The sequence below is a fragment of the Serinus canaria genome, chromosome 20 (assembly GCF_022539315.1).
Source record: "Serinus canaria isolate serCan28SL12 chromosome 20, serCan2020, whole genome shotgun sequence".
Taxonomy (NCBI): Eukaryota; Metazoa; Chordata; class Aves; order Passeriformes; family Fringillidae; genus Serinus; species Serinus canaria.
The window spans coordinates 6,587,853-6,612,180 of NC_066333.1; the positions used below are offsets into that span (position 1 = coordinate 6,587,853).

The window sequence follows — 24,328 nt, forward strand, 5'->3', positions numbered from 1 at the left end:
TCCTAGTGGAAGACATATAAGCAATGCTTTTGCCAAATGTCATTCTGTAGGCCATGGATATGCATACCTCAATGTAAGGAAACCTACAAAAATTATAAATCTGCAGTACACATCTTGGAAAATATGCATTTTGTCACTCACAAGTACATGACATGGAACACTAAACACACAGAACAATTAATTTAATTGGGGCACTCATACCTCATGCTCACAGATTTTGATGATGACTTTTGCTGTTTGTGTCAATTTGTGATTTCCTGAGGAAACAATAAAATGCTTTAACCAAGAAAATTGTTATAGCAGAACTATGATAAAATCAACAGTTTTCAGATAGAAAAGTCATCTGTAAAAACAAAAGAGAAGATCTAAAAAAACTATGTAAAAACATGCATGAACTACATGTTTGCAAAAGCAAACCATCAGCACTTTCTTCTCAATGTAACATTTAGTAATCTTTAATTGCTCCTTTTTGTAGCCTGTTGCAGCCTTCCCACCACTGACACACTCAATGAGGGATTTGCTGTATGATCTTCTCAATTAGGTCTCAATTAAGTGCTGTATGATGCAAAACATGAAAGCATTCGGGGCTTGGAACTAGATCAGGCAGATTGGATCAGGTCATTTAAGACCCAAACCATTCCATGATTCTACCTTATTTGAAATGTTTGCTCTAAGGGGGAATGAGCAAGTGACAGTACAGGTTGTATCTGGCCTACAGTTTTATTTATTCCACTTGTTGAAAAAAAAAAAAAATTTCTTTTTAGGCACTATGGTCATAAACAGGAAGGCACTTTTAGTGTAGAAGTCTACAAATTGCTCCATGACTTTAACTATGTCAAAGTTTCATATCTAAGGATGTAAATACACATTAATACCTACCCCCATTGTAAATAATGCAGTTGTGCAAAATCCATTTGGCATCAGCCAAAAATGCTTCAGTGCAACCGTACATTTTCTTTTTAACATTCTGTAAATAAGAAATCAAGAATGTATCAGGTAACAGAAATTAGTAAAAAGTGACAGCTTCTTCCTGAATGCTGTGTTCTGTCAGTCATACAATAAATAAAACTGACCCCTGGAGGTGTTCAAGGACAGGCTGGACAGAGCTCTGAGAAACCTGGTCCTGTGGAAGGTGTCCTTGTCAACAGCAGGGGGCTGGAAGGAGATGAGCTTTAAAGGTTCTTCCAACCCAAACCAGCCTGTGATTCCATGACACTTATTTACTGCAGACTTATGATTCTAAATGCTTAAGAATCTCTCAAATTCAAGATGCCTTTTGACTGCCCTGAAAACGTATGAACTGTCTAAGTTAAATCTAAATAGTGAATTATTTAGATCAACACCTCAAACATTTCCAAAAAAACACATTTCCTAATGTTTCTGCAGAAAAGTCTTTGGTTTCTTCTACTGATGTATTTATCACTCCACAGCAGTTTTAATTTTTACAGGACACAGAAAAAAATCACAGTACATTAGACAATATGTTTGATATTAGAGTCTACCTAATGGGGAAAGAAATTTGATTAAATAAAATTAGTCCCATGGTTTTGTTACCACTCTTTATACCATAAAGACATCAGCCTCCTCTGTAAGAACACAGAGAATGAAAACTTGTATCTTCACTAGGTCCTGACAGAACAAAGCTCTGCAAGGCTCAGTCTTCATTAAGCAATGGAGAAATTCTTCATTATATGTACTTTCAAATTACTATTGAACTAAGAATGAAAGTTCTATTATCCACCTCTTGACTGTTTCCTTTTTCTTCTACACCTCAGGTGCAGTGGAGATTACAGTATTTGTTGAACAATCAGTAAAATGAGTCAGGAATGACCCCTGGATATACATCAAATGGTCCCTAATTAATGAACCAATGATCCATAATGATCAAATGAAACATAAAGCAACATAATGATCAAATGAAAATCCTGCTTGAAGAAGTCCCTCCTGGAGATCATTCATGGAATCAGATGAATTTAATAGAAGGAAGTCAACAGTGTAGGCTTGTATTTTTCACACTATTTTTTCCCAAGCATTTGTTACTAGCTCAGACCAAGCAGAGAAGTTCAGTTTACATGTAATTGGTTTTAAGCTGTAAATGAACTAATTTTCATAATAACCAAGAAACCACCCCCTCCATCAAAATAATTTCAAACAACTTCTCTCCCCCTGCCATCAAACATTTTAGAAATGTTACAGATAGCAATCAAACACAAGGACCTTCCTCAGCAAGCTTCATACAAACCTTCTCTAATGTACAAAGGTCCATTGGATGAAAGATATATTCTGCATAATCTGGGTGTTGATCCAGTGAAACTGGCTTTTGAAATGGCTCTGTCTGTTGGAGGAAAAATAACCACACTGGTTACTAATACTGAACAGTTTCATCAATGACACAACACTCATTCATTTTCTGTGCTATCAGACAAAATTCTTCAATGGTAATTATAAAATATTGTGAGGTAATAAATTAATAGTAGAACAACAGAAACTAAAGGGTTTCATTTAGCTGATTTTTCATATGCTGGACATGATGAATTGCAAAAATCACAAAAGCTGGGGGATTTGTAAAAAGTACTGTTGTGATTTGCAACACAAAATGGCACCGTTTTAGACACACTGAAGGATTTCCTCAGCATTTTAAAAGTATGTGATACAACCAACTTCTGTGGTAAGAACCCTTGCTAATAACAGACAGAAGCTACATTTTCAACACATATAATCAATACTGCAACAGTGTCAGTGCCTAGGACTGTCCATATAAATATATTGAGAAGAGATCATGACTCCACATTCCCGTTTTATGTCTGATACAGCATAGTCCACTTTCAGAGAGTAAGAAACCACCACCTTCCACTGGAAAACCACACTTTACTTTCACTACACCTACTGAAAATACATCCAGAAATTGTATCACAAAAGTACAGTTTAAATGCACTCCAGAACAGCCTGTACAACCTAAACTCATCTGTCTGTGCTAGACAGGTGGCAGATAGAACAGAAGCTGTCACAAACAATCTGACAAACTAAACATTCATCATCCACTAAAGGAAGCAAACCCCAGATTATGACAAACACACGATCCAAGTATTTAAAGAAGAAAACAACAAAAATGTCCTTACCCCTGGCTGTTTCATTTTCTGTAGTGCAAACTTCAGTAGATATGATAGCTGTTCAATGGTGAGCATTGTCATTGCTTTACTCTGTGTTTCTATGCATTCTGCAACTGTGATTTTCTAAAAGTTCAGATTAAAAAAACACTTTGTCAGCAAACATTTCTAGATAAATCCTTCTCCACTGAAACATTCTAGCAGTCAAATGAAATATAATAGCTGTTTCATAAGAAACAAAACATTTCTAATAATGCAATGTAAGTACTTCAGATGCCTATTTTACCTGGGCTTTGGCCTGTATGTTATCAAAAAAGAAGAAAAAAGGAAAAAAGGAAAAGAGCAGAAAATCATCCAACATCTTCAAGATCACACAAAGTAAGTATGTGAATACATAAAATTCCCAAATACAATTCTGGTTCAGAGCAATGTGAGAGAGTGAGAAGGTCACCTGGGCTCTAATAAAATAAGTGATCAGAGAAAACATGCCATAAATCAATTTGCTTTCATTACAGATATTTGGATGCTAAGTATTCTCTCCCCAGAAATCACTGGAGAGGAATGATTAAGTTCTTCCACAGTAACAAAATACCCACTTGTTTATGTAGACCCTATAGTGCATTGTTTTTCTGCACTGTTGAAAAGCAGATAAGCCCACAAGAAGAAGCACAAATTAAACTAGTGAAAACTTCAGAATGATTTCAGAATTACTGGTGCCTGATGAAGAGACCACTCTTTGAAATGGTGCTTCTCTAGAGCTGGACACACAAAGGAAGTTGGAGACTCGTGGTAAGAAGGCAAACACAAGGCAGGTGACACACAGAGAAAAAGGGGTGAAGCAGAGCCATGGATGCCTCCTCTTCTGCACAAGTTTTTCTGGTACCTTTACCAAGAGGCAACAGGAATAAACCAGAAACATTTCAGAACACAGAAAAAGCTGCTTAAATCTCAAAACCCAGCAAGAAATCCACTCCTTATATCAAACTAACCTCACATTCTGGGCAAAACCAATCCCCCTCTGGTTCGGCTGTCAGTTTCAGACACTTAGCATGATAAACCCGAGGACAGAGTTCACAGCAGAGGACTTGGCCTTCCCGATGACAAACCCAGCAATAGAAATCATTCCGTCCATCCTGTGGTACAACATCAACAGGGTCTGTGGTGAGTGGCTGCTTCATATAGTAAAACGGACCATGTCTTAGTTCTGACTGAAATGTAGGCAAGAAAAACAGGTTTGGTTTCAAAACAAATTTGCATTTTTTCAAATCATAATAGTCATCATATATAAGCAAACAGTAATTTACAGAGTTTGATTAACATTTATGCAAGCACAGTATCTTAGTCATTGCACAAAATCATTCATAAAGAAGTTTTCTGCTTATTCAGATGCTGAATGACAATTTGCACTCAAGACAAGAAATAAATTTTTTGTGGCAAGTGAGGGCATTGAGTGCAAGACATGCAATCCAACAAGAGCCAGCAAACACTTTCAGCTTCAAGAAAGAAGTATTGCTATAGAAGCTATTAGGCCCTCTAAACTCAGAATTTCATGGGGCCGTGCAAGCTAAATACTGAGATATTTAGTGGTGGCTAAACCTGGACAACTGAAGAGGTTAGTCCTGAAACAAGAAGTTGAACACCATGCAAATCTGTGCCAGTTTGCAGCAGTTTATAGCTTTGTACCACAAAGCAAGCCAAAGCTGATTTTGATTAATAAGGCAAACTGTAGAGAAGGATGACAAAGGAGCAAATTCACATCCTGAGCAGCCACCTCCACTACAGGAGAGATTTCTTTCACCACCTATCACAATTTGAGACTCACATCTCTACCGGTTTGCCTGCACTAGAAAACAGTATTAACTTTGTAACCTGCATGAAGTGGTCTTTGCCTTGAGCCTGACAGCTCAAAGATGACACAGCTGACTCCAAAACACAATAAGTGAAGAGCCTGGGATAGCTTAAATGGGTCCAGAGATACCAAAAGTTTGTGATATCGTCTCTGAAGAGCTGCTAACATGGAAAACTATTTCTATTTATTACTGACAAGGGAACTCAAATTCCCTGTTTGATATTCATTATAGGGGTGGTTGGCTGAGGATGGAAACAGCCTTGAGATTTTAGACAGGTCATTTAATGTGAGCTTTTTGTTTGATGTAAAACCACTTCCTTGTGACTTCACTTGTAATTATCCAAACATTTGTAGTCTGAAGAACCATTTTGTTTTTTTCTGGGGTCATTTTCCAAGTGTCACACACCATTTACAAATCTGCAACTTTTGAGACTCTCAAGCTCTCACACACCCATGTGATTCACAGGACAGGGCAACCAAATGTGTTCTGTACCTTTGAGGCATCCTGAACCAAATCAATCACATGGGGCATAAATAATGTCCCCAGAAAGCACCAGCATGCCACTTTGAACTATGGTATTTCTAGATACCTAAAGTTACAAAGGAGGTGTAATTATCTGCAGGAAAAAGGGATCTTCAAGGTAGAAGCCACAAGCCACCTGAAGATGTTGTATTTCAAAAAAACCCCATATTATCTAACATTATACACTATTTTAGGCAAAGAAAGGATGTTATCCATAAACACTGTGCCACCTAAACTTTCACATGATTTTGTGCCAGTTTTGGTAGTTTTCATTTTCTGTTCTACAGATGATAAAGCCCAGAGACACTCTGCTCCCACCACAGAAATGAGGAAAGTGTTCTGTACTTTCTATACACACACATTTAATGACATAACAAGAATTTCAGAAGGATGATTCTGTGAGATCTTGTGGAATACGTGGGACAGAATAAGGGTTTCAGTCCATTTCAAACTAATTACTACAAGCATTCAAACAAAGAAACCAGAGTGAGGAAGGGAAAGTTGTAATTTCCACTGCAGAAACAAGTTTTGTTTGCAGCTAAGTGCAGCACAGCTGTGAGACCATCTCAGTCTTGTACACATGGACAGGCAGCTGTGGGGCACTTCCTCCACTGCAGATAAAGGAAATTACCAGAGGAATTTAATACATATTCTGACTTTGAAGTGGACATAAGTACTATATCCACACTAACTTTGTAAGATTCAAAGATTCTGCTTTAAGAAAAAAGGTCCTGCTTTTTACAAACATAAAACCTGTGAAACAGAAATCATAACATCCAAACTGAAGAGAAGTCAATTTTTGCTGGCAAACGAGATTAATCTGGTTTCTGTTCACGGATGCTTTTATCATTTAAACATCTATCATCTTATTTTGCCTAAGCCAAGTTTAAGAAACAAAACAAAAAATGGTTCAGAGACTCAATAGAGACCCAAAGAACAAACTAAAAGACTGAAAATGAATGATTCAATTGCATCAAGGGACCTTTTCACTTGTCCTAGTCAGAGTAATATGTTTTAAGAGTTAAAATTTTAACAGTTATCAAAGTTCAATCTCATCTAGGTGGTAGCTTGTTTTAAAGGCATTATTGAAGTTACTAAGACCTGTAGAATGACAAAGGAAACTGAAGAAAACAAACAACAGTACTGCAGTGCTGTTTTGGAGAGAAAAAGATCACTATTTATATTCAATTTAAATTAATATTAAAACTAGTAGTAAAACAAGCTGACAACTTCAATTACATTATAACTGTCCAATTAAATGTCAGAAGTTCCTGATTTTTCACATTAATTTACATTCTACAATTCCTTAATTCTATTCTTGATTTCCAGCATTTTAAATACTTGATGGCACCATTCTGAAGATCTGTTACTGCACCCACAACATGTAATACAAAGCTCTGTGCAACTGTAATTTTAGTAATGGCATCTTGAAATGTTCAAGTACTATAAAGCACTTTGTAATGTAGACTATTAAGTTAGAGGTTTCCAGGGAGGTGGTCATACCTCCAAACAGATTTATCAGTCAATCAGAACCAGAGCTATCAGCTACATCATACTCAAACTCACCCTGAGAGCAAAACTAGAACCTGCATGCTCAGCTCACATCTGCTCAGCAGTAAAAGAATCTTTAAAAACAGCTCCTGCTACCACAGAGAGCAGAGTTTGAACCTATTCAGGTTCAATAGGTTTGAACCTATTCAGATATGACAATCTTCAGGCATGCCCACTTCAAATTTGACATGCAAGACAACATTAAATAAAAAGCAGCTTGTAAAAGCTAAACAGAACTAAACAGATGATATTTTCTTGCTAACTTGTAATAAGCACAGCAAAATAAGCAAGTCTGATAGGTTCTCTTCATTAGATACACAACTTTATTCTATCCTGTACAGGTCTGAGATACCTGGAAAACAGAAAAGTATTTACCAAGGGGAATTCATCAAGTTCAACAACTGCAACTGCGTTTTCACATATATTTTTAAAATTCAGGAAGAAAAAGTGGAAATTAATACCCAAGGATTCAATTCCACTGTTTGCAAAATTATCTCTGCACTGCACAGTTACAAGCTCAGACTTCAGAAGGGCAGTATCTGCCCAGAAAATGTCCAAGGTGTAAAGGAATAAACTCAGGCTGCAGTGAAGCTCAGCAAACGCCAAACTGACCCCAGTGCACCTCCACATGATACAGTTACACCTCCTGATTATCCTGAAATAAAATACAATTTACACTGAGTTTGAAGGTGTGATTTATTAACAGCTTTTGTTCCAGAACAACTGCAGTGAGTAGGAATTTCATTTTCTTTCTTCACCAATGCAATTGCACCAGGATAATGTGGAGGCTCTTATGCCAGGAGAAAGTGCTTTGAACACTCAGAATTTAATCCTGTGTTTATACAACACGGGAAAAAACCCCGTGACACAAAAATGCACTTTGAAAAATACACAGGTGTGTCATTAGTGTATCAGGTGTGAAGTAATTTCAGTGAGGCTGAAGAGTGCTTCCATATAATCTACTCCAAGATGATACAGATGATTTACAACATTTGCTATTCAATACAATTCATATAATTCTTTCATGTGCATCATACAATGAATCAGAAATTGTCAAAGTCTTGTGGAGTCAAGTTCTAAGAAGGACAACAAATGCTATCAATTCAGCATTTAGAAGACAGTAAAAATAAGGTTATAAGTATAAAGACTGAAAAGTCAGTGTGACTCTTTGATTTAACTAGTTTGGTAGGAGTGTACACTGCCTGGAAATATACAGAGTACCAAGGTGGAGCTGACTAACGGGCAGTAGGAAAGGACTGCAAGCAGGTGAAGAAGTTCACTAACATTATGAGACCTTTCATAATCTAGGTTATCACACTACTGAACATTTCCTGCTAATGGTTTTATTAAAAAAAAAAGCTATTCTTGGCTTTGTTATTGTTATTATTCATGGCTGTAATTACTGATAATAATTCTGATCCAAATTGCATTTATTGGTTATACATCTTATTACCTTTATGAAATCACTAAGCAGGACACAGGTGGTCTTTTTCAACAGATGTAAAACAATAATCAAAGATCATTCAAACCAAAATTATAATACCAACTCCTACCCCCACTGCATTCAAAAATTAATATCCATCCCTTAGGAGTACAAAAATGGAGCTTCCTTGAAGAAGACTGAGCTCCTGATCAGCTATTTCTACATCCTCTATTTCATATTCTAGCATAATAAAACCATGGCTTCTCTTACCTGCTCTTTATTATTACTGTTCAATAGACCAGGCTTCTTTTTCTTTTTTATAGGACTTGTTGATGCATCTTGGGGTGAGTGGCCGTTGGAGGAATGTGGAGGGCTGGGAAATTTCCGTTTTTGTGCTGCGCGTTCAGCAGAGCCAGGATCTGGAACAGATACAAACAATGTGGGTAAAGGCTGCAAACTGATGAAAAATGTACCAACAATGTTATGGTTTTGGTTTGTCATTCACACTTTTCAAAGATTTTTATTTCATCTTTTTAAAACAGAGCTGTTTGCAATTTCATTCCCTCAGAACAAAATTTCAGTAATCCCTAATGAATACGGAATGCTCAGCCCTATTAAAAAGAACTTACTGCTATTTTTCAAAAGAAACAAGAACACAATCAGCTGCAAAGAGCAGTCACAGAGCAGTGATATGATTCTGACAAAATACAAGTGAAATTTCATCAGAGTTGCATCAACAAGTTTAATTTTTCCCTAAGCTTTTAATGCATGCAACAAAACAAAATTATACCTAGAACCACAGGGAACAGAATTCAACAATATCACAAGAGAAACAACTGAACCATCCCTCCAATATTTAACTGCAGAGAAAAAATTACAAACTGCAGTGGGTTTGGCCACTTTCTACACAAATCTATGGAAAATATTGTGCTACATGATAAATTCTGATTGACCAAAAGCTTGGTTAACTTGTGTCAAGATAATATTTAGGGAAACTATAAATAAATATGAAAAACACATGAAAATATAGGTGGAGGGACATAAAACTGAAAGAGAGAAAACAAATGTAGGAGTGTTTGCCCATCCTGTGTTTTACTACCCTAGAATAGCTACACCAGGCTAACAACATCTGGAATTCCAACAATTTCGACAATTCTAGAAGTGTCTACCACTAATTCTGTAGGCACAGCAGACATATTACTGTCAGCTCTTAGAGAAACTCTTCTGTTGACATAAGCTATAAAATGCTGGCAAAATGTAGTAAACTGGTTAAAATAAACAAACAAAAACCTGTCATGTTTTGAGCTTTGACACTAAAACCTGCGACTTTTTTCCCTTCCCACACACCCCTCCCCTTTTACACATGCTGGCAGCATTTAGCACCAGTTATCTGCTGACATGCCTTGGCTGAAATCAATCAATACAATGTGCCTGAGACCATTATTGTTACTTGCTGTGTTTGGATTCAAGCAAATCTGCCTCCTGCTCCATTTAGCCCAAAATTTAGATTGATTTGACAATACAAAGAGCTGCTATGTCACCTATATGTGTGAAAAATACAATGTCTGTTTCCTCCCCTCCTTAAGCAATTAGGACAATAAAAATGCCAACACAGTGCAAGTCTGCTGACAGCAAACTCAGAGGGTTTGTCAGTGTGGCTGATTATGCACAGAAGGTGGCAGAAGAACTCCTTGGGCTGGGATATGCTTCATTTATCCCAAGAGAGCTGTGTTAAATCCAGCTATGCTGGGAGAAACTGCAGCATCAGTCAGCTAAACCAAAGCTCACAACTAAATCAAAATGATCAAACCTAAAACCAAACAAGCTCTGAATGCTTTTTTTCATATTAAAGTAGAATGGAGCCTTTTCAGCATGGGAGCTGTTTGCATTCAGAGTGACCCACAAAAACCAGCACCATACCATGTCTTTTCTCATCTTCCCACCATCACAATAAGGTCTTTGTTTCTTTATTATAATTTGCAAACAATATCCTCAAAGGGGTCTCTAAGCCCAAGTTTTTCACCAGCAAATAAAGCCATCCCTAAAGAGATTTGGGCTTATATTTCAGGACTGTATCTTAAACCAGGAGGGGAAATGGACAGTAGAGTTTTCTGCTCTTTGCCTCTATTTCTTACTTCCAGGCACAAAACTGCCATCAGTGGAGCACAGCAGTTTCCTTTCAGCTCTTCAGCCTCAATTGTGAGGTTTAGAAAGAAGCTGTGACACTGCACATTGTGTCTCATCTCTAAGTATGAAAATCACCAATAACGTTCCTGCCCCATTCATGTGATCCATTTCTCTTTTAAATGTTGTTTCTTTCCTAAACTAACTGATTCAGGGTCAGGAAAGGGTTAAAACTGTTATTAGCTAAACCACAACTAAATGACTATTCAGTCACAGCCAAATCCAAGCTACAATTCAGCAGAAAAGGTGCTGATTCAATACTAATCTTATTAAATGGTCACACAAACATGGATGTTTGGTTAAGTAATTTCAAAAACTACTTAAAGTGATGTAATTTTCCTCCTTGGTTCAAGAAGCCTGACTATACTGGGGATTTTCAAATCAACTAGTGGTGACTCACAGACAACATACAAAAACTGACCTGAAATACACTTCCTTTTTTTTTTTTTTTTTCAGCTGGCAAATTATTCAAATGCACAGAGGTTCTCTTGAGGCAATGTAACTGGAAAAATTAAGGAATAGACAGGAAAACAGCAATGCACAGGCATCTTTTTTCAGATTTTGTTGTGCTGGTGGAATAGGCCAGTGGCTTTAACTACCACAGTATTTTGCCAATTTACCAAACTGATGGACCTGATAATATGAACAATCTTTTAATTTAGTTCAAGTAACAAAAGAATGTAAGCATCTTCTTAAACTGTTTGAGCTAGTTTTCAATTCTAATTATGATAAAAAATTGCATTTTGTGTGAGTTTCTTCAGTGGGAATACCCTGTTTAGCACAAACTGCTGCTTCTCCCTCCCTGGGTCTCCCAGCTTTGTGATCAGAGTTCCTGTAGCTGAGTTGTGAGCCAGATCAAGAAATTGATCCCTGTTAAAACAACCTGTGAGGAAGAAAGTTAATTTTTAATTCTGAATCATTTCCCTAGTGTAGGGTTACTTGAAAAAAAGTGAAACAAATCTCGGGGGAAAGAACAAAAGAGACCAAACTTAAGCTGTGCAATTACTTGGCAACTATATCAGTTGCTTAAAGGGTGGATTCATGTTTCTGCTCCAAAAGGAAACAGCCAGAATTTCTGTGATCTCTTCTATGATAAGTAAATATTTTTCAAAGAGTGTTTAACAAGCAAGAATGGTCTCACCTTAGGAAGGATCTCACCATGCCAGCTGGTCACCACTTGGCTTGTGACTGCTCAATCTCCCTGCTCCTACTGAACTCCCTCACAATGCTCACACCCTGAGCATTGTCATCCTTATTCAAACTTCTCACTGATAAACCAATTGTACTAAAAATATTAATTTTGCCAAGCAACCTTAGTCTGCTTATTTCTTGATTTGTGTGATTTTGCTTTCTTAGCACCACTTTAAAAATGTGCTTCGAGCTCAAATGAAAAAATAGACACCTGAAATAACTTTTGAAATTCTCATTAAAAGTTCCCTGGTTTTACATCACTGGTTAGTATTAATTGGTCTGTGGTGTTGTCAAGGTTGACAATAAGCAACTCTGAGTGCTCTTACAAATCATTCACTGGGGAGCAAGGAGCTAACCTGAGCTTCACCTGAAGCTTAAATCTTTGTTTCTGTATGCCATCATGTGACTAAAGGATTAGTAACTACTGCTCCCAGGGGACAGACTAAAGCATACTTAAACCCTAAAGCAATTTCATTTCACACTTTATGACTGCTTTGTAAGTCCAACTTTATGTGATGGCAATGCACTTTGTAAGCAGATAACTACAGTAATGACTTACTATAGTTTAGCTTTAAAAATTATAAAAACAAACAAAAGTGTATTATTTACACCAGAGATCTTATCTTGCTGCAGCATATGGAACACAGACCATAACCAAATATTTTTATACTCTGTGTATTGCAAAGTGCTGCACTGTAAACACTCCATAGCAGGGATCCCTGACAACTGAGAAGTCTCACTTTTCTCAAAAGAAGCAGGTGCCAACTCAGAAAACCTGTAACAGTAGGATGTTGTTTTTTTTTGCTTTTCCTGTGATATTTAAATGTAACTCTTCTTGAAAACAAGCACCATCAAGATGCCTTACTGTAAGAGCACAGAATAAACTCCTCAGTACCACAGGCTGACAGTGACACCCAGTTATGCCCTTCTTTCCATACTTTTTGTTATTTTTTCAATTTAAAAACTTAAATTAAATGCAATCAAGGCAATTCCAGACTAAAACAATGGTGAAATCATGTCATTTTGGTTCTCCAGGAGCCAGAAACAGCAATGTGTTTTTTCAGTGAAAACATTATTTTAGCCTCACAGGAGACATCAGTAAACTGAGACTTAGTTACACCTGTGACCTAAGCAGGTTTTTGATATCTCAGTGCAAGTGGGTCAAATATGCAAAATTCTGAATAACATTTCCAACTAGAAACACAACAAACTGTTCCATGTAAGACACTCAGCAAAGTGTCCAAGTTTAACTCCCAATGCCATGCTATGCTTTTTATTATGCACAAACAGTTCTGCCAACATTTGGTGAACCAAATCAAACAATTAAATTCAATAAAATGCAAAAACACAAAAATTTATTTAAAACAGTTGCAGAAGAATTAATTTAATGGATTTAAGAAACAGCTATAAGAAGGCAGTCAGAGAAGGTACAAGAAAAGAAAGGTGACTGAAGATTGCTTCAGCTGTTATTACCCTGCAGAAATGTGTATCTCTACCTTTAGAAGGAACAAGAAAAAAAAATCACCTAGACTGACACATCTCTCTACTCCTTCTCAAAATCTCTGAATGCCTGTACTTTAAATGGCATGGAGTGTAATCAATGAAGAAATCAGACAGAAAATGTAGCAATACTAACTTGTCCCATTTGATAGAACAGGTTTCAATTAATAATTTAGATGAATTCCAGAACTGTGAAGCCTTCCAGTTAAATTTATTATTCTGAATTGTTGTTAAAAGACTTCTGATTTTTCAAATCCATTACCTGTAATACTTTAGCAAGGGTAAATATCTTAATAAAACCATGGATAAATCTGCTAGAACTTACACTCAGCTCTGAGGAATTTTAATTTTCTGCCAGAGTTTTGAAACATGATGCAGTTGCAACCAACCACTAAAGCCCTGTTTACATTCCAGAAACTTCAACTGATGTAATTAACCCAATCCAGCTCCTTAATGCAATAAATACCAGAGGTCAGCTGTGGTTGTGTAAATTCTGATGAACTCCTGCCTCATTACAGTTTTACACAAGTACAAAAAGACACTGTTAGTTGTTTCTTCACTGCAGGACTTTGGGAGATAAACACTTCTTGCAAGGTAAGAGCTGAAAGGCAAGGATAAGCTGGAGCCTGGCTGTGGGGGACTTGCTGTCCCAAGGCCCTGCTAAGGTGGGACTGCTGATAGCAAGGGCTCTGCACTAGAGACAAAAGCCCAGGGCTGCACTTCTGTTCCCTGCAGGAGTCTCAGCTTCCCACTGGAGTAAGAATCTCATCTCTGTGTGATTAAACACTTGGTATCACTACAAAGAAAGCTGATAGAGATGTACTATTATGAAACTGTTACAAAATGTATCATGCATTCTCAGAATTCCATTTAATTAGTCATTTTTGTATTTATATTCACTGTATCTGAACATTTTACCACTGAGAGGAGCTCCTAAGACAAAAGACTTTAACACAAACCTGAAAAAAACTCCAAACCTGTAAATGTCAAAATTCTCCCTATTAAGCAGTAAGGCCTCAGAATATGATTTTATGCCAAGCTAAGACCATTTAATGACCAGCTGTCCCTGCTGGGGCAAGGCTGCTCCCAGCAGTGTCCAACATCTGCTCAACTCCCCAGTAATCTGGTTCAGAGAGAAAGGCAGGTAGAAAACAACCTCTCCACCCAAGTCCTAAGAGCCAGCAGAGATGCAAAGGCAATGTAAGAGATGTATGACTGATGATGGCAAGAAGAGAGTTAAAGAGCTCCTTCTGACTGGGCACTAAACAGGCAATTGCTCCAGTATCAGCTGAAATACAGGAAAACCTACATGGAAGTCCATCTGCCACCACAGCTTGCTACTGTTAGCAGTTAAGTTAAACTAGCAGAGAGGATTTAAATAACAAAATTCTTCCAGGTTAATAGGAAGAAAACACCCAGTGGAGAGTTCATTCTGTCCAAAGAGAACAAGTACAAGCAAAGACAGAATTTGCATTAAAACCACAGCCAGGAAATGCTTAGACATTTATCCAGAGACCTTGCAAGTCCCATCTTGAAATATTTAATAAACAAGGTTAAAAAGCAGTCCATAAGGCTGGAGCATAAATATAATAAGATGTTTCTGCTAGACATGTTAATATATGATATACAAAGGACAAAATGTAAACATGTAATCCATAGCCTCTCTCTTTCACTAAGGAGCAATCCTCTGTTCACTCCATTTTCTGGTTTTGGACTCTTTGGATTTTGGACTTCTGGTTTTGGTTTTTCTTTAAGTTGTCATTTCCCACTTCTAGTTCTCAGATGCCTCATGCTTTCTTGTTCCCATCAAGAGAGCAGGGTGTTTTAAAACCTTGTCTTTAAAAAGGCTGCACATGCACAGCTTATAAGCAGATCTAAATTATAACTGCTAGAGCAACTTTACTCCTCTTTCCCACCTTACTAGGTATCTGTCCCCACAACTTTTTGGAGACAGGCACTTGTTTGTAACAGGAGGGTTAATCAGTTCATGATTCAGTCAAAATCTGGTACTACAAAAAATGATCAATTTTCTGCTGGATCAGCTTCTTGACACAGCTGACTGTGCAACAGCAGCAGCATTACAGCCAGCAAAGGAGAGGGTAGAGAAATGCAGCTGAACACATAGGACTCCACAGCCCAGACCAGCTACAGACTCACTTTAGCTATCACAATGTAAAGTAAGAAGTGTCAGTGATGGCTTTCAGCTCTGCTTTCATTCCAGCCTAGCCCTGTCTAAATGCTTGCTAACAAAGCTCCACACTTCCTGCACCCAACTGGTGTATTCCTGCCTTCTCTTACACCACTTCTGGCAGTCCACCAAGCTGTTTCAGCACACTGAGCTAGTAGAAAACTGTTCATGTTTTATGGTTCAGTTAGTTTCCTGCCAGCTTAGGTATGGAAGGAAGTGGATAAAACTGCTGCCCTGAGCAGTTTGACCAGCTCAGGCTGCTTTGGAACCACCATGTTACCCAGAGCAATTCAAAGGCTGTGTTCAGACCCATGTTACAGATTAAACAATGCATGGTTTAGTTCAGCTTAAATTGAACTGCAACTGAATTATAGCAATTAAACTGCTTATACCAAAACAAGAATGTTCATGAGGAGGTCTGCATCAGGCTAATTGGTATTACTGCACTTAAATTTATTTCCCTACAACTTTCTTAAGACACAGCCTCAGATGAGCTGTACAAACCATAGCTGGGCAGGCAGGTTACAGACTTGCAGCACATCTGCTGCTCAAGGTCAAGGCTGAAGTTCTACAGTGCCATGGACTGATCTCCTGCACAGGCTTCTCACACATCAAAAAACCCAAACAAAGCACAAAGAGCTGTGTGCTCCCCACCAGATTTGCCTAGATAGGGTCAACTTCCTCATCCATATCCTTTCCAAAAGACACAAAGCAAAACTCTGCACAAGCTAATTGCTGCAAGTGGAGACATTGCTGCCATCATCCCACCAGTTGAGAACTTTGCTGCATTTCTTCTGCCTTGCACAGAGCAGAATAAAAGTTCTGAAATTCTGGTTTGAGACTTCTCTGCTGTAGAAATACTGCACTGAACTATCAGAGAAGCTTGTTTCAGTCCCATTAACAAGCGTCCAAAAAGATTCATTACACCAGGCCTGCAGTGTGGCCAGCTCTTGGAGATGACATTTATGATTCTTTTATTTTCTGTGAGAAACTTTATTTTCAACTATTATAAAGTTCTATCACTAATTTACAGATTAGGTTGGGTATACAACAAAGAGAAATGGTTTACAGTTGAGTCTAAAGAGTTCTTTATATTCCACATTCTCCACTGGAAAAAAACAAGCCTGTAAGGGCTTGGGGGTGGGTGGCTGTTATTTTTGTCCTTGGAGTGGTGCTGGCAGGGGTTTTATCAAGATATATGTTAAATTTAACAAACCAGCTAAAGCAAGTCAGTATCTAGTCAAACAAATACCAATTCCCTTATTACTAAAATGATTCAACACTTGCTAAGTTTTACCTCTACTATGGTGATTCAGAAATGCCATTTACATCACTCCCACTGGTATTTACAGAAAACATCTATGCATGGACCAGTGGCTTCCACACAATGACAGCTTGGGTCAACCCAAACCAGCACTGTGGTGAGACTGGCTTTGTCTCTTTCTGCCAGGTTAAATCCCTCTGAACTGACCACTTCTAATTGTTAAGAGCCCACAGTGCAAGGGAAGCTGCAAGATCATGTGTGTGAGATGGCTGGGACATGACAGACTGAACTCTTCAATAACCATGATATTAAATCAGCTCACTGTCCTAAAACTCTTCATCTAAACCCTAGTTTTAGACATTAATTATGTCAGAGTGTCATAAGTACTGGTTTAGCTCAGTTAAGGCGTGCAGAACTCTTTATTAGTATTAGAAACTGGGTCAGTGTTTCTAAGGAGAAATAAAGATGAGATTTCATGGGCAGCTAAATGTATCTAATAACCCCCATTGTCTGTTATACCAAGTTCTTATGCTATCAAACTCTTTCACAAACAAACTGGTCACTACAACAGCAGAAAAATGTTTCAGCTTTTAAGTTGGTTAGAAAGTTCAAGTGGCCCGGATGTGACAAGCATCACAAAGGAAGTAAGTGGTGGAGTGTAGAGCTGGGAGCTCACCCAGTAGTAATCATTAAAGTAACAAAAACATTTACTTTCTGCTGGCTTAGAAAACTGAAATACAAAGAGGAGTAAATATTGAAAGCAGTCCAGTGGTGGAGACTGACCTACAAGATCAGAAGGAAAGAAGGAGAAAAAGAGAGAAGGGACAAAAGGAGCTAGTGTATCTTTTCTGAGGTATCAGATTACATGTACCACCTCACCTAACCACACCATGAGACCTGAAACAAGAAATTTACTGTTAGTACAAATAAGACCTGAATCCAATTTTATAACCATGTTATACATGATCTGTGCCATGCCTTCAAGACAGTCCCACCTGCATATTCAGAGTTAAGCAGACTTGTGAGCCCTGCTGTAGGAATGTGAAGGGTAAGTGGGTATGTGCCAGAACTTTAAAAGAATGGTAGTAACTATTGCTGCTGTTTTAGAAAAATGGCTTTCAGGTAAACTCAGCTGCAAGTACAAAAGGAGATGGATAGTAATGAATATCTATGAAATACATACTGCTCAGGGGACTAATTTCTGTGGAAACTGAAATGTGTTCAGAAATTTGAAATGTGATTCTTTATTCTTAGAAAAAAAAGAATTCATTACAGTAGGAAATACTACCTTAATAGTTTTGCTGCTACTACTACCTTCTCCTGTCTTGCCAATCTAGAAGTACTACTTTAAAGGAAGCCATGATAAGTGATACAAGAGGTTGCTGTTTTTTGATAATTTAACCTTAGTCATTCATAAACCTGAAATAACACTGAAATATTTGTGTGTAGAGTCGATACATAATGAAAACCAAGGAAAAATTAAAACACTTCCTAACATACACAAGTCATTGTAAAAAACATAGTGAACCTTGAGTCACCACTCAAGAGTAGCTATGGTAGATGATACAGCTTCACTATCCTTTCACAAATAATTGTGTTGTAGAACCTAATTGAAATATTCCTCTTACTCACCTTTGGATCGAGTGGAGATGTCCATCCCCTCCACCACCTCCTGCTCTGCCTTTATTTCCTCTTCAGCCAAGCTGCAGGATTCAAAAAGGTGAATTAGAATACTTTATGGACTGTATTAATCCCATGACTAAGTTCTATCCAGTAAGCTCAACCCAACACTGTCAAACACAACTACATTAAAATTTCTGATGGAATGAAAGGTTTGCTGTTAGCCAGAGCTACATTTGATACATTGATCAAACCACAGCAAGAAACAATCCAGGTACACACATATTCTGCAAGTTACCAAGCACAAAAATTACATTTTTGTTCCAAAGACAGTCTTGTAATATGTACTGAAGATTATGGCAATGTATGTATGAACTGTGTGCTTGTGACAGACAAACAGGACTTCTGTTCCTTGCAGCTTCTAATCTCACATAAACCATGTGGACAGATGCCTGCCAACATTTAAATGCTCATCAGCATTTGTGAACAGATTAGCTGAAGTAACAGACTTAGCAACACAGAACAACTTGCAAAATTAGAAGGTAAAATGTAATTTTTAAAACAATTAAATAAATAATTTTAAGTATTTTGGAACTAGACTGTATAACAGAAAACTGAATATTTATAATTGGCAATACAATTCCACCAATTATTAACTGTAAAGAGTAAACAGTGTAGTTGTTACCATTCAATCTTATACAGTCACTTTTCATTTGCTCCAGGCAGGAATAAACTATTACAAAGTACATTTGACTTTCTGATATTCAAAAGTGATGCCATTCAAGAAAACAACTCAATCAATTTGGCTTGTTAAGTCACTTTGGGGAAGGAAGACAGAAGGGAGAGGAAAAATGAACATAATGAACACAGAGTTACAGAGCAGTTTTGAAGATGTGACTACCCTAGGTGAAAAGTAAAAGAAAACACACGATGTTGAAGCAAATCCAAATTCAAAATGATGGAAAAATGGGGTTCTGGAGCTTCAGGCAGGTATTGCAATGTCCACCAGAGCAGCCATGAGGGATGTAGATCCTCTCCTCTACAGGGACAATTTACCCTTCAGTCTGTTAGTGGAAGTTGTTGCTGATAGCAACATGATATGGCAGATTAAGAATTTCTGCTGCTATGGAGTGGGCTGAGGTTCAGCCACCCCAGCTCCAGGGACAGGGCCAAGAGGGCAGCTGGAGACCTCTGCCTCAGCCACTGTGTATAAATCTGCCCGAGATATCTCATCAGAGCTCGGAAACAACAGTGAGGACTTGGTTACATTTACCCCAGAGAAACTCTTCAGCCTGACAAACAGTTTATATTAGCAGGACTTTTGTTACGGGTATAAGTTAAAAGAGATTCCTTAACAAAGTAAAACTTAACAGCAGAAGGATTTTTCAGTTTGCTACCTGACAAAACTACTTGTAATCAGCTCTGAGCTACTGGGGAGTTGGGTTGCAATTCCCTTCACAGTTCTAAACAGTACAGTTATGTCAGCAGAAATTTGTATATACAAATTAACCAAGCTCAATGTATGGAAAACCCAAAGCTGAGAAGCAACCCAAATGTCAAAAATTATTATTCTTTGTCATTTGGATATAGAAGTAATTTACAAAAGAAGCTCTTTAAAGTCACACAACACTGAAGGGAAGTTCTATTCTAGCAGCATCTACCTCCCAGCTCATGGACTACTCTGATCATTTCAGCAGCAAGTCAAGGCACCCATGTGACCAGAATTATGGTAAATGTACAGCACAGTTGACTGTACCACAATGCTTCTCAGATTTATTTTGCACGGGCAGATTAAATGCACAACACAGCCAACCATACTACAATGCTCACACATTTACTATGCATGGGCAGATCAATTATTCTGCACATTTGTTACACCCTTTCCCAGGGGCCTCAGCAAAGAGAAGCTGGCAGTGGCCTGCAGACACCAAAACATTTCATGCACCACTTGCCTTTGCCTGTTCCTCTGCTAAGCAAAGGGAAGGGATGGGCTCATGGGATGGGTTCATTGTTCTCTTCCAATGCTGCATTGGAGGTTTTTCCTTCCCCTTCCTCTTTATAAAATTCTATTTCAATATTGCCAAACTGTAACAAACCCCATATTTTAAAAACATCATGAATATATAATCAATAATGCATACAGGTGAATATGTATTCATGCCCAGTAATTCTGTAAGACTGGAGTGATCTGGCAGTGCACATTAACTGCTTCTAAAACACAGATCCAGTTCCAGACACAGACTAGGACATACAAGGCTTGACAAGACTCAGGTTAAACACTTATGCTCATTTTACATAGGCTGCTACTAAAAGGAATTATTTCCCCATTCCTTTACTTCTTGTTCCAGAAATGATGACCATATTATCCAAATCAGTTCTGGAATGTAACTCACTGTGCAGCTGGACATGCAGAAAATGGGAGAGAACCACACAGGGAGAAAAGGGTGCCACCCTTTTAGCAGCTCACATTTAAGTGACATTAAAGCAATCATAATATTCCAGACTCATCCAAATCTATCAGGTCATTTTGTTTAAAACAACCTCAGGGGAACATGGTACAACATGAAAGATACAGTAGCTGGCACAAATCATTATTACCATCCCGAGAGTTGTGCATGAATCCTGGCTGAGCAATGGGAGTGATGGATCCATATGGCAACACCATAGCAGGAACTGCTCTAAGCTCCCTGACCAAAGCACCAGGAGATGTTTCAGGCTGACTGAGGATGTTCTGGGCCCCTGGGCCCAAACCCAGCACTGCAGGGGCTTACAGGGCAGGACTCCTACCCATTAGCGACAGCACAGCGGGGTTTTTCAGCTCAGAATGTGCTCCGCTCATGTAAGGAGCTTAATTTAGGAAACTGAGTCAGTTTCCTCCATCGCCCTTTAAAGTGCCCTTGCAATAGTGCTATAAACCAGAAAAAGATTCTTCAGAAACACTTGTCAAGTGAACAAAGTATTTTGCAAAATCTTGATACAAAGAATCATGGAATGATACAATGGCTTGCCTCGGACAGGACCTTAAAGATGATTTAGTTCCAAACCCCTGCCATGGGCAGGGATGGACACATCACATAAAGGATGCCTGAAAACAGCCTTCCCAAAGATTTTAAGTATAAATGAGCAGTCAAAACTGTATTCTCCCCTTGATAGTGAGGTTCTCCAGTTTCCTCAGCAATGGAGGAGCACATTTCCCTATACTCACACAAAATCCAGCAATTACCTACTACACTATGAAACCTGAGCCTCAGAGGAAGAGGCATCTCCATATTCTCTGCAATTAATTAATCTTTTAAGGGAACAAACATTTCAGTATGTTTGCCATAAAACCACAGAGACTGTTCTGAAAAAAAACTAAATCCCAATGTTGGAGAGGAACAGTTAAATAAAAGTTGTTAGACATAGCTATAAAAGACACTGAACATTTACAGCTCTTCAAAAGCATCTCCCATTGCTTTATTTGCTGTAATGTATAATGACTTCCACAGCATGACACTGTTGGAATGTTGGCAGTGATGACTGCAGTGGTCATCTTTGAGATTCAAGTTTATAAATACATACCAGCAATTCATAACAAGTTTACAGTAACTTTTCTAAAGCTGACATCTTTCCACCTTTGCATGCTCCACCAATACAAGGAAAATTCTGAAAATGCTTTATAAAGCACAAACTTCCAAATGCAGATATTAGTAAAAGATTTCCAATTAAATAATTCTAGAAAAATAGGTTCTTAATCAGTTACCTTACTACTACCCACAATAAAATAAAAGAAAAATTAAGACCAGCAGCAAAATAATTAAAAACAAGTATCTCATTCCACGGAAACAATAACTGTGTGGTCAAGTAGACTATTCTAGAGAGTTTTATTTTGAGAATTCATTTTTGCAGGGCTCAGAGCAGCTATTTCAGCCAGCATGTGTTACTGTCATGCATGTATGAATGGGATGCTCTGAGGCTGCAGATCAGAAATGATACTGGAATATACTCAATTAAGTACCTAAATGAATACAACAAATAGCTTATGTAATTCTGAAAGCTACTCTTATTTCCTCATTAAGATGAATGAACACAGAGAAACACGTTTTAAGAACACAACTGAAATTTAAGCTTTGCCAGTTTCCCTGTCGAATGACCAGAAAACCAATTAATCATTTAAAACTTCCCTACTCATATTGACAAAACTTGCAACAACAACAACAAAAGTTTGTTTTCTAAAATGTTGAGCTAATTGGTTTCATACAAACTAGTTTAGCATGTCTGAATAAGGGTAGAAGGGGTGGAGGTTATTCCTTTGGAGAGAGTTGGGCACAGAAAGAAAAAAAAAAAAGATTGCAAACATACAAGATTTATTGTTACTTAGGTAAAAATGGAAAAATAACTCAGCTGCCTAATTTTTAAATATGTTCTCTACCAAACTGAAGAGAGGGTGGGCTTTTTTAATATAAAATTCAGGCTTTCAAATTTCACATCCCTGAATTATATACTGACTTTTCTGTTTAGGAAAATCATTCCTTTACTAATAGTAGTACTTACCTGAGAAAATATACATATACAAGAATATATAAGCTGTTCTAATCCATAGTAACTACAAAGAGCAATTAAAAGTTGCAGATGAACTACTGCACCTTGACATTTAACCAAGAAAAACTGACAGATATGGAAAACCACTCGAAACAGCTAATGCCCACATACACAAACTAGATCTACATCAGGGAATAACACATGAATTTCAGATCAAGAACTACATATTTCTGGAATTCATTTTTTCTTTTAATTAACAGAAAACAAAACAAAACAAAAACTGATTAAAGACTATAAGCACTAAAACTGAATTTCATCTTTAAGATAATTCCTGCCTCTCATGCATCACATTTGTGAGCAGCAATTCTAAATAAAGATTCCAAAAAAACTGCATTCAATAAAAGATTTAAAACCAAAAACCACTATTTGCATGCCATTGCTGAATAAATAGCAGCTTTGTATGAGCACTCACCTATAACAGTCTCTTACTCATCGGTAGCTATGCTATTTATGCAGGGCTCTTAAAATGGCGTCTGCCAGCACTGCACTGCCTCACTCCTGCTCTGGAGCTAAAATGGTAGCACTTTGTTCAATACCAGCAGCTCCTGTTTACACAGCAGGGCAAGATTCAAAGCCAGCATCTAAATATCAGAAATGGTAAAGAAGGACCAAAGGACACCTGACATCTGAACGTTTAACTAAAAAGGCACAAGACAGGGAGATTTGTGAAGTCACAGGTTACTAAGGAAATCACTCAATTTTAGCTTCACCCTCCAGTGTGAGCACCTCATATTTTGCATTTCCCTTTGCAGAATTCCCTGCAAAGTGCTCCGTGTGTATTAAGTAAATAAGACTCTGTATCAAGTAATTAATATACACAAAAGGCTCATTCAGATATCTGTGTACAGCAATGCTTAAGCTGGTTACCTGTGATAACAAGCAAAGTAACTATTTTTCATTTAAAGAACATTTCAGTTCTTTTTAAAACCTTACTCTTACTCGGTGTCCATTCAAAATAGCTGCATAAAAGAGAAAAATCAGGGGAGGGAGGGGGATCCTCAGTGTCACGCAGTCATCTTTAAGTCTATAAACTACACAGCTGAGGCCCAAGCAAGGCAACCAAATAACTACAGATTTTAGATGCTACAAATATAATTTGTGAACAATCATGTTTGAAAGTAAAGGTTTATATCAGCTGAATTAAGAATGGTAACATCCTGTTACAGCATGGTTTTAACCTCACAGTGTGAAACACAGATGCTCTGACAGCAGGCACTAAAGGGTTAACATGAGAATGACAGACAACTACCAAATACATGAAACTCACTTCCTATGTAGCTATGGCTAATTTAGTCTTTAACCCATGAACACAAGACATTTTTATTAACAAATGTATTTAAATCACTT

The 24,328-nt window shown here is 37.7% G+C and overlaps 1 protein-coding gene across 7 annotated transcripts in view; it reads right to left on the reverse strand.

The window, feature by feature from the left end:
- ZMYND8 (zinc finger MYND-type containing 8) overlaps nucleotides 1-24,328 on the reverse strand; it is a 48,541-nt gene that overhangs the window by 20,031 nt on the left and 4,182 nt on the right. For 6 of the 7 annotated variants that reach the window (XR_003945124.2, XR_007779182.1, XM_030231127.2 and 3 more), the window contains exons 2-8: nucleotides 18,413-18,483; nucleotides 8,724-8,872; nucleotides 4,097-4,315; nucleotides 3,120-3,233; nucleotides 2,243-2,335; nucleotides 880-967; nucleotides 202-257 (exon numbers count right to left, since the gene is read on the reverse strand). Coding sequence is in view for 5 of the 7 variants with exons in the window: in XM_030231127.2 (XP_030086987.1) it covers nucleotides 202-257; nucleotides 880-967; nucleotides 2,243-2,335; nucleotides 3,120-3,233; nucleotides 4,097-4,315; nucleotides 8,724-8,872; nucleotides 18,413-18,483 (790 nt within the window). In the remaining 2 variants the exon portion in view is untranslated. The remainder of the gene's footprint in view (nucleotides 1-201; nucleotides 258-879; nucleotides 968-2,242; nucleotides 2,336-3,119; nucleotides 3,234-4,096; nucleotides 4,316-8,723; nucleotides 8,873-18,412; nucleotides 18,484-24,328) is intronic. The other variant, XM_030231130.2, reaches the window with a different exon arrangement.